The sequence below is a fragment of the Accipiter gentilis genome, chromosome 34 (assembly GCF_929443795.1).
Source record: "Accipiter gentilis chromosome 34, bAccGen1.1, whole genome shotgun sequence".
Lineage (NCBI taxonomy): Eukaryota > Metazoa > Chordata > Aves > Accipitriformes > Accipitridae > Astur > Astur gentilis.
Genome location: NC_064913.1, coordinates 8,407,758 through 8,423,689, shown reverse-complemented (window position 1 = coordinate 8,423,689; position 15,932 = coordinate 8,407,758). Strand labels below are relative to the sequence as shown.

Below are 15,932 nucleotides of genomic sequence, written 5' to 3'. Positions count from 1 at the left end.
TTGAACCTATGCTGCTCTAAAGGAAGTCACAGGAGAAAAGTAATTTGTTGGTTTAGCATTTCAGACCTCTGGAGCTAACCGAGGGGTATTGGCTTATGCTAGGAAGTGTTTAAACCCCCTACCCCCACCAAGTGTTATACAGACTTAAAAAAGAAGTCTAAATAACACCTCTGTAACTTCGGCGAGTCAGAAACAGATGGAGTGCTACTGTTGCCAGCTCATCTATCTGTACTTTGTTCAGCGTGAGGGGTTTTTTCTTCTTTTAAAGCAAACAGATTTGTAAGTTTACCTTTTCTATACCCAAGACGTGAATATACGATAACGTTGACCAAGAAAAGCTCCTGTCCACCCCATAGTTTAAGGAGCACGATTAATGAAACGACTATTACAAAGCAAGAGCTAACATCATCTCCACTTCCAGCAAGTAAATCAATAGCTCCATTCACGACAAGCTTCACAGATGATCCAACCCCAGGAAAGACACGCATACTTACAAATTATAAAGCATATCAGCCATGTTGCTGCGGTAGTACAAGGCATTTCTATAGGCGCTTTCAGCTTCGGAAATCTTGCTCTGGCTCTTGAGAACATTTCCAAGGTTACCCCATGCTGTCAAGAGGAGAAAACAGTATTCAGAAAGAGCTGCAATCCAATTACACGACAGAGTATCCAAGTATCAGGAAGTTCCTCAGGGAGACAAACCCCACAAAGAAACTATTTTTATGGAAGGGGAGGTTGGTTGTTTTTTTCCTCCCAGTTCTCTGGATCTCTGCATCTTACTGTGAGACTCACATTTCATAGCGGTGATTTGCATACATTCTGCATACATATAGCTTTTGGGTGGGAAAAGGGTCTTTAAGAACAAATATGTCTCTATGCTTTAGAAAGTACTATAGAAAAGGGAAAGGACAGTTTTATTTTATATCTCCTCCAAATAAAAATGCCCAGTGTAAAATGCGCAACGGGGCATATTCATAGTTTTAGCTTTTTTTTAAGCCTATCTACTCTAAACAGCAAGAAATTTTCCCAGAGTAGACACAGCTCTCACTGAAGTACGAAAATTGACAAATGATGCAGGAATTGGAAGAATGGTTAGGTAAGTAACCAGGATGAAAAGTATGCCATGTGGTTATAAACATACTACACAGAACACTGAAATGCATTTTTTTCTACTTGGAAAACATGTGGTTCCTTTCCATACAATTTATTATGTTATACAACGTGCTTTTATATCCCATCTATAAAGGACTTGAGGTAAAAAAAATATTTAAGGCTCCACATGTGTTGCCTTTGCAGTTTTGTTGAGTGGCACAAAAACTGTACTTACAAAAGAAACTGGAACTAACATTTTATAGAAAACACAGCCTGTGTTATTCACAATTTAGGAAGCTAATTTAACTGGCATTGTAATTACAGTCTATGTGGATACATGAAAAAAAACCATTATGCTTATAAATACATCAAAGTTGTTTCATAAAACAGTTCTACTTTCACAAGTATTTTTTTATGAGCAAGAATAATGGAAAGATGATGCATGTCCTTTCCACCAAACACACAATATATGGCAAACTGTTCTTCCCTCCAGATGTACTAACAATAAACATTAGCTCAAGTAGCAGTTAAACTTTGCTTCTTCAGTTACTGAAGCCCTTTTTTTACAGGAATTTGTCTTTTACAGGAATCAATCTTGAGTAATGCAAACTTTCAATGTAGTTTTAATATAACGCTGCTAAATAGGTTGATAATTATTTCGGGTACGTGTTTTTTCCTTACGAAGTGCACTGCTTGCAAGTTGCTGTGGTTTGCTGCAGAAGCATCCTGCCACAGGGATGGAAACAGCAGCAAACACAGTGTTTTCCTCTGAGCAGAATAAACTAATCATTGCTGGGAAAAAAATGATGGAATCCTTTTAGGATTCACAAAAAATAATGTCATCCAACTGTGCGCAACATATTTTGTAAAGACAAGGAAAAAAATACAGCATTTCCATGAGAAAAGAAGCTATCACTTCTGTGAGTCACTTCATTTTAGCCTAGTGTTTCGTAAGGTGAGAAATAATTGAAAAGTTATTTATCACTAAATTGACAAAAGTCACAAAAAGGTTCCATCATTCTCTTGTTTAATAAAATAAAGCTGCTAAAAATATTCTCAGGTTCACTCAATTTTTGCACTCATTGCTAGCATATACACAGAATTCTGAATTTATTTCCCTATTACCATTGCTATTCTTTTTTACACGTAGAAAACATTTTGGAAGCAGCAATCAAGGTGACTATCCAGCTTGTAAGCATTAACACTTTTAAGAAAAACAGATTCTTTTTTATTTAAGACTCATTTGTGAAAACCCACTCTGACGTTGATGTTGCTTCTGCAGTACATGACCATCCAATTTCCCGTAGTTGTATGTTCCATACAATCTGTAGATACTTTTTTTTTTCACTCTGCTCTCCCATAACAGAGCATTACAGCAAATGACCATTTGAACTACTGATAACAATTTCCTGCTATACAGTTACTTGCTCCCAACCACTTTGAAGCTCAGCAAATGAAAGGATCTATAGAAGAATGATTCAGTTCATCTCATCTGTTAGGCTGGAAAAAACTCTGTTAACACTGTTAAATGTAATAGTTTCTCCTCTACACTTCATTTCCTGCTGTACGCTCTATTATTTATCCATGTTAATATAATTTTTAAGGCAATACTTTATTTTACATTCTGCAAAATAATCTATGTCAAGTTTTTAATAGCAATCAATATTTAATCTGCATTATTTTATTTGAAATGTATTCCATTTAGACTTTTGTCTAAACTTGCAACACTGTGAATGATTAATTTAACTTAATGTGATATACTAGAAGTGATAGTAGCAGAAAATAGCAAACATAAAACACGATACTCCCACAATTTATCATTAAAAAACCCATGAAAACCAAGGTCTTTTTACTTCTCCAAACTCTAAAAGCTTAGGATAAGTCTTCACATCTATTTAAATACAGAATTAGTTAGATGAATGACCTAGCTCTGGCTGGAGATGAAGATACATGGACCATTTTGTAGAATAAATGCTTATTTGTAGAGATCATACCCACAGCCCTAGAAGTTACGAACAGCTTATTATCTGCAGCAACCACATCCTCCTGGTTGTTGGTACGTGAGGGAGAGAAAAAGAGGATGGTTTACATGGAAAAGAGGTTACATCAGCTACTCAAGGAACTTCACTCCTTTTTTGTCTTAAGTAATGCAAGTAATGTTAGAATTTCAATTATTAACGACATCTCTGGCATCCAATTTCTCAATCCGTATCTCAAGACAAATTTCTCCTGAAAAAATATAACATTGTTTCCATTATGTGCGCATTCAGAAACAGAAACAAAATTATACCTGAATGAAGCCACATCCCCATTACAAACATACCCTATGACTCCAACTATATTTCAGCACTCAACTATTTTCCATCTGTACATGGTGAAAAATTAAAAATTAATATTCTCAAAAGAAAAAGAAAGTAGGTCAGTTATTCCGGAATTTAAAATGGATTTTTATTCCACTTATTTTTGATATATATTTTTCATCTAAAATCTGTAATACCTGAAATCGCAAAAGGGGACATTTAATATTCAGGAGATGCCTAAGTATATATATATACCACAATTGAATCTTTAATTACAAATTCAATTTTTCCCTTATTGGAGACCCTATTCAGCACAAGGGAAAAAGCAAGCTGTGAATGAAACAGCTTTGTAATATTTACTTTTTGCCTGCTGCTTAATTCCCTGTGCACCAACAACGAGACCAAAACAGGCCCAGGTCTTTTCAAAATAATACTCCATCGTAGCATGGGAACAAAGGTAACATTCACATATCTCACACACCTACAGAACAGTCAAACCATTCAAGCTTTACTTCATTGCCCATTTTTCCACAGTAGAATATAAATGGGCATATTAATAATTAAATCCATTTCATCATCTTGTATCCTAAGCCAATTATAAACTGAAAAATATCCTAATGCTTGAGAACTCCTATGCTAGTTACATTTCTTTGCGGGAAAATGGAACATTTTAAAGGGGTTTTGTTGCTTTTGTTGTTTTTAAATAACAAGTGGGGAAAATTATGTAGCACTAAGTAGGAAAATAAACAATTGTTTAAGTTTTATCATTTTGGTCATATTAAACTAGATTTCTATTAAACTTTAAAGATGACATTTATGCCACCTTGCAGTGAGAGTAGGTCAAGTTCTCAGGCATTTAATTGCTTTCAAAATGAAAATGAATATGACAAATTTCAGCTTCAAATTTAACATGATTAATGTCTCAACTATCTCATTGAAACTGAGGATTAAGATTTAACAAGCCTGAAAAATACCAGGTCGGCATATTAAACCTTCTCTAAGCACCTTCACTCTGGAAGGGAGCAAGACAAACAACAGTGAAGCAGGAACAATGTTGTCCAATCTAATCTGCCTAGATTTAAGAAGCACATCTTACTAAAGAGAACAGTTGAACTTTCAGCTTGCAATTGAATTATGAAAACAAATGAGAAATGGAAATGAATGTGTGCAAATATCTCCATTTAAATAAATCTCTCTTCTACTGAATCAAAGATCATGCTGTGCTATTCAATGAAATGGAAATAACAAAGCAACGAAGTAAAGTTTCACAGAAAAGGACTCAGGTATTGTAAAAGCATATATGTTGATTACTTGATACAATAGTTTGCTTAAAAAAAAAAAAAAAAATCACAAATCATTAACAAAGATAACCCCAAGTATTAAGGGAGGATTCTCCTTCCTACCCATCACCCTTATATAATCCATGAACAATGAGACAATAATAGCATCTATTTGGAAACTCATAACCTATTAACCTATCTGCTGTCAAACCACCTGCTGAAACATGGAGAGGAAAAAAATCCAACTAAAATACCCTATTAAATTACTGAAATACAACCTGGTAAACTTTTAAAAATAATATAGAAAAGAAAAGGAAAATGCTGTCTTTCCCAGCATGTTATGCCAGGGGGCAAACGCTCCCTTTTGTAAACTTACTAGGAACAAACATACTTAAAAACTGATGAAATATAATGTAGGACTCAAAGTTAAAAAAATTGATACACGACATTCACAATTCACATCAACAAGTTACTAAAGTTTTGTAATACTCAGAGTAGTTTTGTGATGTTCTCAAACTATCAGACTTATTCACAAAATAAAAGTTAAAACAAAAATCGACGAACGCATTAAAAAACACAAACTAGATTACTACTTGAGTGAAACAAACTACTTGAATGAAGACTGAAGTATTTAGGGAACAGTCAAGTCATCTGTAATCAACTTGTCAGCAGTTCCAAACTAACAACTTTAGTTCACAGAAAAATGCACATCCAGCCAAGAAAACTTCTATGGAACTTTACAGATATTTGTGCATTATTTACTATTCTTTAGCTTGTGAAAAGAATAACAGCAGTTCCAGGTTGCATTTCCTCTCTTTACAATCCTACTGCATTTCTCCTGACTAACCTATGAAAAAGAAGTGAATGCATATCAATTACCTATTTTTTCATAAACAGAGTTCAGGGATGAAGAGATGGTGGTCCAGAAAAAAAAGCCTTTGATTTTTTTTTTTTTATTGCAATGACATCTGGGTTTTGGAAGTTCTGCAAGAGGTCTGTTGTTCTCTATTATCACAATTGCATTTATGCTCCCATGTAACAGCCGTGAAAAAGATGCTCCTGGGCAACATTTATGATAAAGGACACTCACACAAGAATCTCAATACAGCAGGAATTCAGAAACTGAATCCTTGATTGTAAAAAAAACACTAGCACAGGACAAGATCTGAATCTGATATTTGAACAAATAACCCATTTCAGAGCAGTAACAATTTCTTTAGCAATGTAAATATTTGCATGATCCCATCACAGAGGGGGACAGGATAAGTAATTAAAAAAAAAAAAATCTGTCCTGCTTCAACATTAAAAAAAAGTTCATAAATTCCCTTAATGTTCAATTTCAGTAGAGAAACAGCATTTGCCTTTTTTTGTTAATTCTAAGTAGTAATGATCTCTGTCTTCCCTTTTGGGAAGAAAGCCTACCTCCCTGCAGTGGTTTAAGCCCAGCCAGCAACTAGGCACCACGCAGCTGTTCGCTCACTCCCCCCCACATGGGATGGGGAGGAGAATCAGAAAAAAAAATAAAACTCACGGGTTGAGATAAGAACTATTTAATGACTAAAGTAAAACAAAATGTAGTAGTAGTAATAATAATAATGACAAGGAATATCATAAAATAATTTTTAAAAAAGCCAAACCAAGAAAAGACCAGTGACGCACGATGCAATCGCTCACCACCCGCTGACCGATGCCCGAGCAGCGATCCGCCCCTCCCAGCCAACTCCCCCCAGTTCACATAGTGAGGATGACATTCCATGGTCTGGAATATCCCTTTGGCTCGTTGGGGTCAGCTGTCCTGGCCGTGCTCCCTCCCAGCTTCTTGTACACCTGCTCGCTGGCAGAGCACGGGAAACTGAAAAATCCCGAACTTAGGATAAGCTCTACTTAGCAACAACTAAAACGTGCGCGTGTTATCAGCATTATTCTCACACTAAATCCAAAACACACTGTACCAGCTCCTAAGAAGAAAATTAACTCTATCCCAGCCCAAACCGGGACACTCACACATAGGGCAAAGGACAAGAGAGGGAAGTATGGCCAAGAACATAACAATTTAAAGAGCAAAGATGTGCAATTTTGAAAATATTCTGCAATTCCAAACTACGTGAAAAGATTGTAGGAGAAAGTATCTTTGAGTCTATCTCCTAAAGGTCATTTTGTTTGTTGAATAGAACAGGCTTTTATCTTACAGGCTTTTGAAGACTATTTTTTATTTCTTCTCCCTCCAAATAAAAAAATGGGAGGAGGGAGATATCATTGTACCCCTGCCAAAAATGGAGTGGAAAAAGAACTATGGTGATTATCAACAGAATTATCAACACTTTAGAGGTGTTTTTACTTTTACTTTGTGGAAGTAATGCTGATTGGTATCAAAACCCTCATCAGGCTGATAAATAGTGCAGCTCTTCCATATTCCCCTACTACTTTACACCTAAACGATCAGTACTTGAACTTCATGAAAAAGTTATTTCTGCTCGCCTGTTTACTTTGTAAACATTAAATTTCAAAACTCATCAAAGATGATTAAGCATGTGGGCCCAACAGATGCCGTAAAGCTCCAAAGAAGCAGCCTTCTCAAAACTTGTTGAAATTCCTAGCCTAATGGTAAGACATTTATTTCGATGATAACTGAAGAATGAGAATTCTAATTTTCCTTTTGTACACACTTTCTTCTGTTTCTAATACTGTCCAAAAGGATTTTCCCTTTGCTTCCCTTCCCTTCCAAGGCTTACAAGCCAATTAAAAGTAATATATGCACATTTTATATAAATCAGTTCTTCAGTACAGCACACTAATAATCTCCTCTTGGTCAGAGCATCAATATTTGAAATTTGCATTACGGTTGGTGCAAAGTTCTATGTTTTCCTTCATTACAAACTTGTTGAGTAAGAAAATCAGAGGGAAACAGGTTAGAACAGTATGACAAAATTTAAAACTTTACAAGTAAGAAACAGTACTAATTACAATTTCCATTTTGAAATGTTGTGATATTTTCCAAGAATTTACGTTACAGTATAATTTATTTTAAGTGGTTTTTTTTTTTTCTGAAATTAGTTACTTAAGTTGTTACCAGTGTAATGAAGTCAAATCTGAAAGAACGAAAATAACTTTATGGAAAACTAGGAGTTTTTACTACTTTCCAGGTGATGCTTCTGATATAGTGACAAAAATAGCATGGGGAAGATGCCTTTGGCCTTGAGCACACTGTGTGTATTAAAAGGTGTCAATTTCTATGGGGCTGTCACCATAAAAGGTTTGATGAACGCTAAATTAACTTCTAAAATTTGGGCATAATATAAAACCAAAACCAAAAAGAAATAACCTCTTCTCTTTTGCTATTAACTTTTATGTGGACTTAATTCCTGGAGCATGACAATCCAGGTTTCCATTTTAGGACTTTTTTTTTTTTCTTCTTCTCCTTTTTACCATCTGTTCTTAACACTTTTTCATTTTGCACTATAAATTACTACTTTACAGCTGTCAATATGAAAGTCATGAATTACAAGCATTCACAGTGCCACCTCACCCTGTGGCCGTATCACCACAACGTAGGCAGAGTCAAGCGCAGCAGCATGTTGTGAATCTCTCAGCTCTATGGAAAAGGGGAGCAAACAGAATATAGAATATTCTTGGAACTTTCACTAAGTATGTTTTTCTATTCATTCTTAGCACCTACACTGAATATTTCTAGAGCAGAATATTTAGATTTATTCTAGATCAGAACCAAATTGTTCATTTTACCACCTATTTGAAGCTCCACATTAAGAGCTGAATGCCATGTACTGCCCTACATAGAGCACTGGACCACTGCTAAGGTTACAGACTATTCAAAAATCAGAGAATTTTGTGAAACAACGCTTACTGCAGAGGGTGCCACAGTAAAAATAAACTTAATCTAGTATGTGGCTTGCATAGAAAAAAAATTTCTTTTTCTTATGTTCTTCAAGTTTATATCTTTAAAACAGACACATTCCTGTCATCAGATTCAGCTCCCTCCTGCTGAAAGTACAGGTGCTAAACTGGGAATTAAAAGAGGTATATGCTGTTCCCAGCTCTGTCGCTGGTCTGTTCTTCAGATCTGTTGTTTAGGAGGTTTCATCTCCTGATGCCTTTCTATTTGGATTCTTGGCATTTGTTACTCATCCATTAATTGCAAGTTTTTTCTGCCAAGGAGTGCATCTCACTATGGCTTTGCACAATGCCTACTATAACAACGCAGCTAGACGCTAACAGAACATAAATGCATGATAACCTCTGGTGGAATGAAGTAAAGGAAGAAGAGACAAAGAAGTGGTTTTGCAATACAGAAGAGAGATGTAAGGAACATTTCCCCATATAATTAGTATTCTCACAAAACGAGGGCCAAGAAAAATAAGTTAGTTACAGTTTAAACATTGTGGGAACATTGATAATTGTGTATGCTTTTATATTTTTATCTATGTTCTTGACTTCTGTTAAAGGGTCATCCTTCCTAAAACACATTTGGGAGCAGACAAAGCTTGCGTTTGGTTAAAATAAAAATTACAACAACAACAAAAAAAAACCAAAAACAAACAAAAAAAAAAGCTGTAAAATCTGACATTCCTTTGAGTCTTTTGAGGACTTCTGAGTATGGTCTACTTCATGAGAAATAAGTTGAAACATTAAGACCAATGTTTGTAAATGGAAAATTCACCCTACTGGAAAAAAAAAAAAAGGCTGAGATTTGCAACAGAGGTCAACACGTTTCCAATAACCAAATATTCCATATTACCTTTGTTGGGTAACACATGAAGAAAGAGCATAGCACTAATTATATCATTCACATTTGAAAGGTTACAACCATAGCTATAAAGAACAACACCTTTTCCCCCTTGTCGAAAGGTTAGATTCATCAGCAGCTTACAACATTTTCCTTTCAAGGGTACTACTTGATAAAGCAGAGTGCTTCTCCAGTCTTTAGCATTCACATTTCATCAGGCAATCACTTTGTTCTAGAGGGTGAAAGAGTTTCACAAACGGAGGCATGATAGGTTTCCCCAATAAAAATTCTGAAAGATCAGTTGCACGCATAAAAAAAGGCAATGAAGAGAGCTCAACATTTTAAATAGCTTTTCTACAACACAGACCCACTATCTCTCACAAAGATCTTCAGAAGATTAATTAGATCATGTTTGTTAAGTTGTTCAAGAATAGAAAAGTTCACGTAAATGCTAAAGGTTGCTATTTTGAAAGTGGAACGGGTTTTGCATAAGTTCTGCATTATGGTTTGTACAAGGTATTTATATTTTTCCTATTATTCCAAAGAAAAAATGACTTTTTTTCCAAATATGTCATAAATTCATTCATATCATTTGCAATAATTTTCCTCGAAAAACTTCACTTTTTATTAGATACATTTTGATCAAGTTACCTCATTTTGCTAACTCAACAGCAAAACTGCCCGGTTTCTTGTTTCCTAAAGGGATAAATGGTTTCTATACACCCATAATTTATGAGTTTAATCTACTTTATATATTGATTTTTTTTATATATCAGTGGGTATTTGGTAATGTTGAGACAGACTGTATTAGAGATTTACCACCTCCTAACTTTTATATATTATTCTTCCTTCTATTAAGAGTGTTATTTATACCGTTTGTTCAACACTTCGTTTGCTGATCAATTCCAGGGCTTTTGGAATGACAGCAGGTGAAAGAAAAACATAACTGAAAACTATGCAGAGCTCTGAAACCTATCCAACACCATGTCAGCATGGGTACTGAACCAACTGACTTTTGGCAGGCAGTGCTTCAGTTTTGTTTCTTAGTTTTGAAACCCTGATGCAAATGGATATGAATTCATGACACTCTCTGCTATGCTCAGCATCGCTGCCTGATATACCTGCTCCACTTGCTATGATACAGAAAATTAACTTTTCCTCCTCAAGAATAACACAGTGGCACTGTCAGCTCAGTGAACCTGAGGGATGAGACTGAGCAGCTGGTAAAGCATTCTCAGGCTTCACCATTTACTCTTTAGTCTACAGTACAGACTCCTCGTTCTGCCTAGGACGTACTTGCAGGTTTTGGTAATCCAATTATCTTTAATGAACCTAATCTCAAGTGTGTGAGGGGCCCACAATCTGGCTGAATAATAAATATCACATTAAGATTCTTTACTGAGCACCCACGATAATAGAGAGCACGCAGAGCCATCAAAGAAAAATGACAGATATACTCACATACTCCTACTTCTCCTACACACCCTGATTCATTACATGTGACAGACTAGTGTATGAAGAAATTCTCACCAGAACCTTCATTTGAGGTGTCACGGGATCAAATATCACTTCCTTACTGGTTTTAGTTATCTATCACAATGTAAAATATTTTCAGGTTAACATTATAAAAACTCTTAACAGCATAGCCCTCACCTGGTATTAGTCAACAGACCAGATTCAGCCCATGAAGCCAGTGCTCATACTGCAGAACCTCTAAAAAGATTCAAACCAGCAATCATAACCTCACTGCAACTTTGTAGGTGGTCTTTATAAATAAACAAACACACACAACACCACGCACACACATTGTTCTGGATATGTCCTCCCATCTCCCAATCTTTGTACAATTCAGTTTTGTTTAATGTTGCAACTCTAATGATGATATTCTGATTAAGCCAAACTACTGCAAGATCACGGACTTGTTGACAATGCAACAGTTTTCTACCTTCCGAGCTGTGCTGGCACACCCCAGCGCATCAGGAACTAGCTCTTCATCTGGCAGAAAGGTAATAACAAAAGACTGATAACCATAGATTATGTTTTATTTCAACGGAAATCCCGCTGTCTGAGAGGATAACTGCCAGAGTTACTTCAGGGCAGTGTTTCATGACACAGTGGCTCTGGTGGAATTACCATTTTAAGGAATTCCTGTACCTACCACCCTTCAGCCTGTTCAGTTCTACCACCCCGTCCCTCATGTTAAAATGATTTTTGGGAGAGCTATGGTATGAATCACATAAATAAACAGATACAGGTTAGGAAAAAAAAAAAAAAAAAAAAGAGAGAGATTAAAGGCAGATCATAGTAGCTTTAACATCTAATCTAGTCACTGTTCTCTTCCCAGCAGAGCCCAATCACACCTTTGTTTGCACAGTTTCATTTGCTATGTGTGCACTGCAAGTGTGAACACCGTAAGCCATTACTGCCATAAAATTCCCATATCATGAAACTTCACATGAGTCAGGAGGAAAGCAGTGAACAGTGCTGACCTGAAACTCTCGTGATATAAGTAATTGTGGTTTGTAGAGGCGATGGACTCAAATCAGGCAAGAAAGCAAGAGGAGGCCAAAGGAGCAGAAAAATACAAGTGGAAGAGAAGGAGAACTCTGGGCACCCTAAAAACCTCAGGATTAACCCTGAGGAACTCTTCGGGACACTAAACTGACTCAGGCAAGGAGGTGACCATGTACTAAATCTGTCAAATCACGTAACTTTTTAAACAGCAGGCATGGCTCTAAAAAAATTCTCTATGATACGCTTCAAAATGATCACTTACGTCCCGAGTGGTGAACTGTAAGCCAGCCTCCTGCAGAAACGGAAGGGTGCACTTAAGTGGCTGAAATGACAGCCCCGGTCTGCAAAGCTAACCGTAGGTGGATCGTGTTGGCTCCTTTCCAGGAAAGGGGAACAGAGAGGACAGTGTCCTGCAGATGTGCCAGAGGAGCCCCAGCGGGGAGGAAAGCAGCGCTGGGGTTTGTCAAACCAACAGAATCGTCAGAGTGCTCAAATGACACATGTCAGTCTTGGAAAAGGCAAATTAGTGCCTATCCAGGAATTAGGCTTTTCCTGACGCTTCAAGTTGTATGGTTTTGTTTGCTTTGTTTTAAATCACTTAAGGCAAGACAGGGCCTGTGAAGCTTTGCCAGCCAATACATATCCACGCCGGTATGGAAATAGAGGAGGCAGGTCGGTCATAAAATGACCTCCTTCATTTTTTGCCAGTAGCAAAACTAATTAAAGGCACTACAATTTTTAACTAGCATCTTTAATAGTCCATATTCCAAATACCTTCTCTGTTTTAAGAACTGAAAGAAAAGTTCAGCATGCTAGAGCATCCAAGCAAAGAGAAGGAAATGACATTGAGCACTCAGTCCCTCTATTTTGTGATCTTTTCGGTAATTTAAAACAAAACTATATGCAAGCCTTTTGGACATACTATAATTGCATCAGCCATCATTTAATTTTTGCACGCATGAGGAATGGCGATGATGACAGCCCAAGCTTAAGTGTTAATAAAACTCCCTGTTACAAAGGAAGGGTATTGGAAATATTTGTATTTATCTATCTACACTGGGATTTTACACTGCCAGAAGAGGTATAAAGAGGCATGTGTGTAAATTACTGCCCTGTCCACATGAAAGTTTAGTTTCTCTACCAGATTTGCGTAATGGGATCTCTGTGTATACCAGTATGAAATCTATTACAGATAGGAAAATGAAGACATGTAACCCATTGTGAAAATCATTATGTAAAGAAAAATTTTTCACGGTTGACATATTTTGAAAAAAAGGTAAAATAGTGAAACAATTGGATGACTATCTAATGCATTTAAACAAACATGCTTAGCTTGAGAACCAACCTGGATAATCTCATTTCCTCTAATTAATAGTCACTCTTTTCTTCCAAAAAAACGGGCTAGTTCCATAGAACACACGAATATGGACTGAAGGCCTGACTTTTAATCAAACTGGAAAATAAAATCTATCATTTTCTGGCAAAGAAAATACCAAACGTAATCCACTTCACTTGATATGCTACCAAAAAAAAAAAAAAAAAAAAAAAAAAAAAAATCTTGCCAGAGCTAATCCCTCCTTCACCAGGGGTGGGTTTTTTGCACTGTAGTTTTTAGCACAGATGAGTTTGTTGAATGATTTTGCAGAGCACCTCGGGGATGACAGGGGAAGAAATAACAGTCTGATGAGTCCATGTCTCAAAACAGATTAATAGAGTCCATGTCTCAAAATTGTTTATTTCTTTAAATTGTTAGTATATGCAAAGGGGGAAAAAAGTGTAGCTAGTAGTTAATAACAGATTCTCTTCCTATCCCCCTGCTATTTAGGATTCACGGATTAGAGATGCTGTTGGACTACACTCAAGAAAAAAAAAAATCAGTATCCTTGTTTCTAGTCCTCTGTATGTATAAAGGAAGAATATCGGGCTTTCTGGTATCCTGCTGAAGGAGAAGCAGACATCCCACAGTGACCAGCGTTTCAGAGGAAATTACAGCACTACCGAAGAACTGAAAGAGAGAACACTGTCAGTGGAGAATACATTCAGACTTTGAACTGAAGTGTAAACCACTTTCTTTCAGCTCTCCACCATATTTAACATAATCAGACTGTAGTGCTGAGGCTGGGCTGCCTGTGGCATGCTCAAATGCTCTAGATAACTACGGCTCTTTCCCAAACAATTTGCTCTTTCCCAAACAATTTGCTAATGGCCATTCCTTCTACGCCTTCTAATCATCCAGGGCAGCAGTACCACCCATTTGGAGAGCCCTACACTATTTTCAGAGAGTAGTCTTTGTATTTAACTTTCAAACAATTCTATGCAGTTCACTTACTAGTTGAGCTTTCTCTTTTAGAGCTGTTATGAGTGGCAGATAGAAAAAGTATTTCCTATTTATTTCAAGAACTCTGAAGCATCCTGTACAACATTTATCCTTCAAATTCTGCCATTTTTGTTATGAACAAAGACACCAAATTTATCATGGTATAGCCTACATAATTTATATGCGGCAATAACAGACTTAGGTCTTTTATATTACTTATATAATATAACTTAATATATTACTAATTATGTTTTTTAATATATAATTATAACCTTTGGGTTTTTTACTTATATAAGATCATTTCACTATCGAGTGCATTTCCCCATACAGTAGCTGTTATAAGGGTTATTACTGCTGGTTGGAAACGTTTTACAACACTGACAGAAGGTATACTACCTTTACAGTAATTTCTTCTTAAAAAAATAGCCAAACTTAAATTTCTGACCAAAATTGAAAATAAAAATAGAAGTCAAAGAAAACATCCATGCAACATTTAGTCGAAAGATTAAGCACCGGAAAGTTCTCGTGAAGGTGTTGGGAAAATTGACAATTAGTTGGTGCTATGTTTCTCTGACAATTACTTCTAAAAAAGTTGACTAAAAAGCATGCCAAGAACCACCATAATGACTGTGTATCCTGATTTTTTTAGCAATTAGCTTAGTAGGGTTATTAAACTATCATAAATGTGGAGAGGTTTTAATACAATAATGAATCACCAAAATTAGAAAAAAATGATCCAATGTCTAATGAAAATAGGTAGCACGAGTTCCGTTCCAGAGGGAAAAATTGAGATTAAATTGGCTTGTTCAAAGGCTACAGAAAAGCTCATTAGCAAAACTCAAACAAACTCATGAATACCTAATTCTAGATGCTATGCTCATGTCACTGATATTTCTTAACAGTGATAATATGCAAAACTTTTATGCATAATTATTAGCAGGTTTTATACTTTTAAAATCTGCTTGTTTATGGCAACCGGTGCACTGAAATTACTTTCTCTCTTAAGCGTTGTTTTTCAAAAACAGCATTTTCCATTCACTGCATTGTTATTTGAGTCAGATCTTTACCACTTTTAGAGTGATTTTATTATTATTGAAGTGAAATGAACCAAAGGAGAAGAAATAATTACTGTGCAGAGTGATATTTTGGGCTATTGGCCTAAAGACGAGTTGCAGTTTTACTGCCAAGTTGCATATAAAAAAAGAATATATGCACCAAAACATTGAAATGCAATCCCAAATGCTCAAAGTATTTTTAAATACCCAATGTGGTGTTTGTTAAAATACATGCTACTCTATTTAGGAGGCATTAAAAAAAGTGTGGTGAACAACAAGTTGTGTGCCAGAGCAATAGCTTTTGAAAACAAAGCTCTAAAGGTATTACAAGAGAGCCCAGCTTCTTGCCAGCATAATGTAAGCTCTTAATAATAAGATATTCAAAGAATGGCATACCTTAAAATATTTCTTCTCCTTTTGTCTCCAGTCATCGCTAGTGATACAAAAATATTAATAATCATGGAAAATACTGGTTTATTGCATCCTTTTTGTTTGAGGGAAATATGGCTTCTTTACCTAGTTTACTACAAGGTATTATAACTGCTTTTCCTCGCTGCACTGTGAGTTGGTATTTTCATTGTCTGCTGAAGAAGGGACCTCTTACTGACAGCTACTGTTAGCAAGAAATCATTT

At 36.0% G+C, this 15,932-nt stretch overlaps 1 protein-coding gene across 1 annotated transcript in view; it reads right to left on the bottom strand.

Annotated features, from left to right (window-relative positions):
* Nucleotides 1-15,932, bottom strand: part of TMTC2 (transmembrane O-mannosyltransferase targeting cadherins 2) — a 257,597-nt gene that overhangs the window by 89,047 nt on the left and 152,618 nt on the right. The window contains exon 4 of the mRNA XM_049792348.1: nucleotides 495-609. Within this exon, the coding sequence (XP_049648305.1) occupies nucleotides 495-609 (115 nt within the window). The remainder of the gene's footprint in view (nucleotides 1-494; nucleotides 610-15,932) is intronic.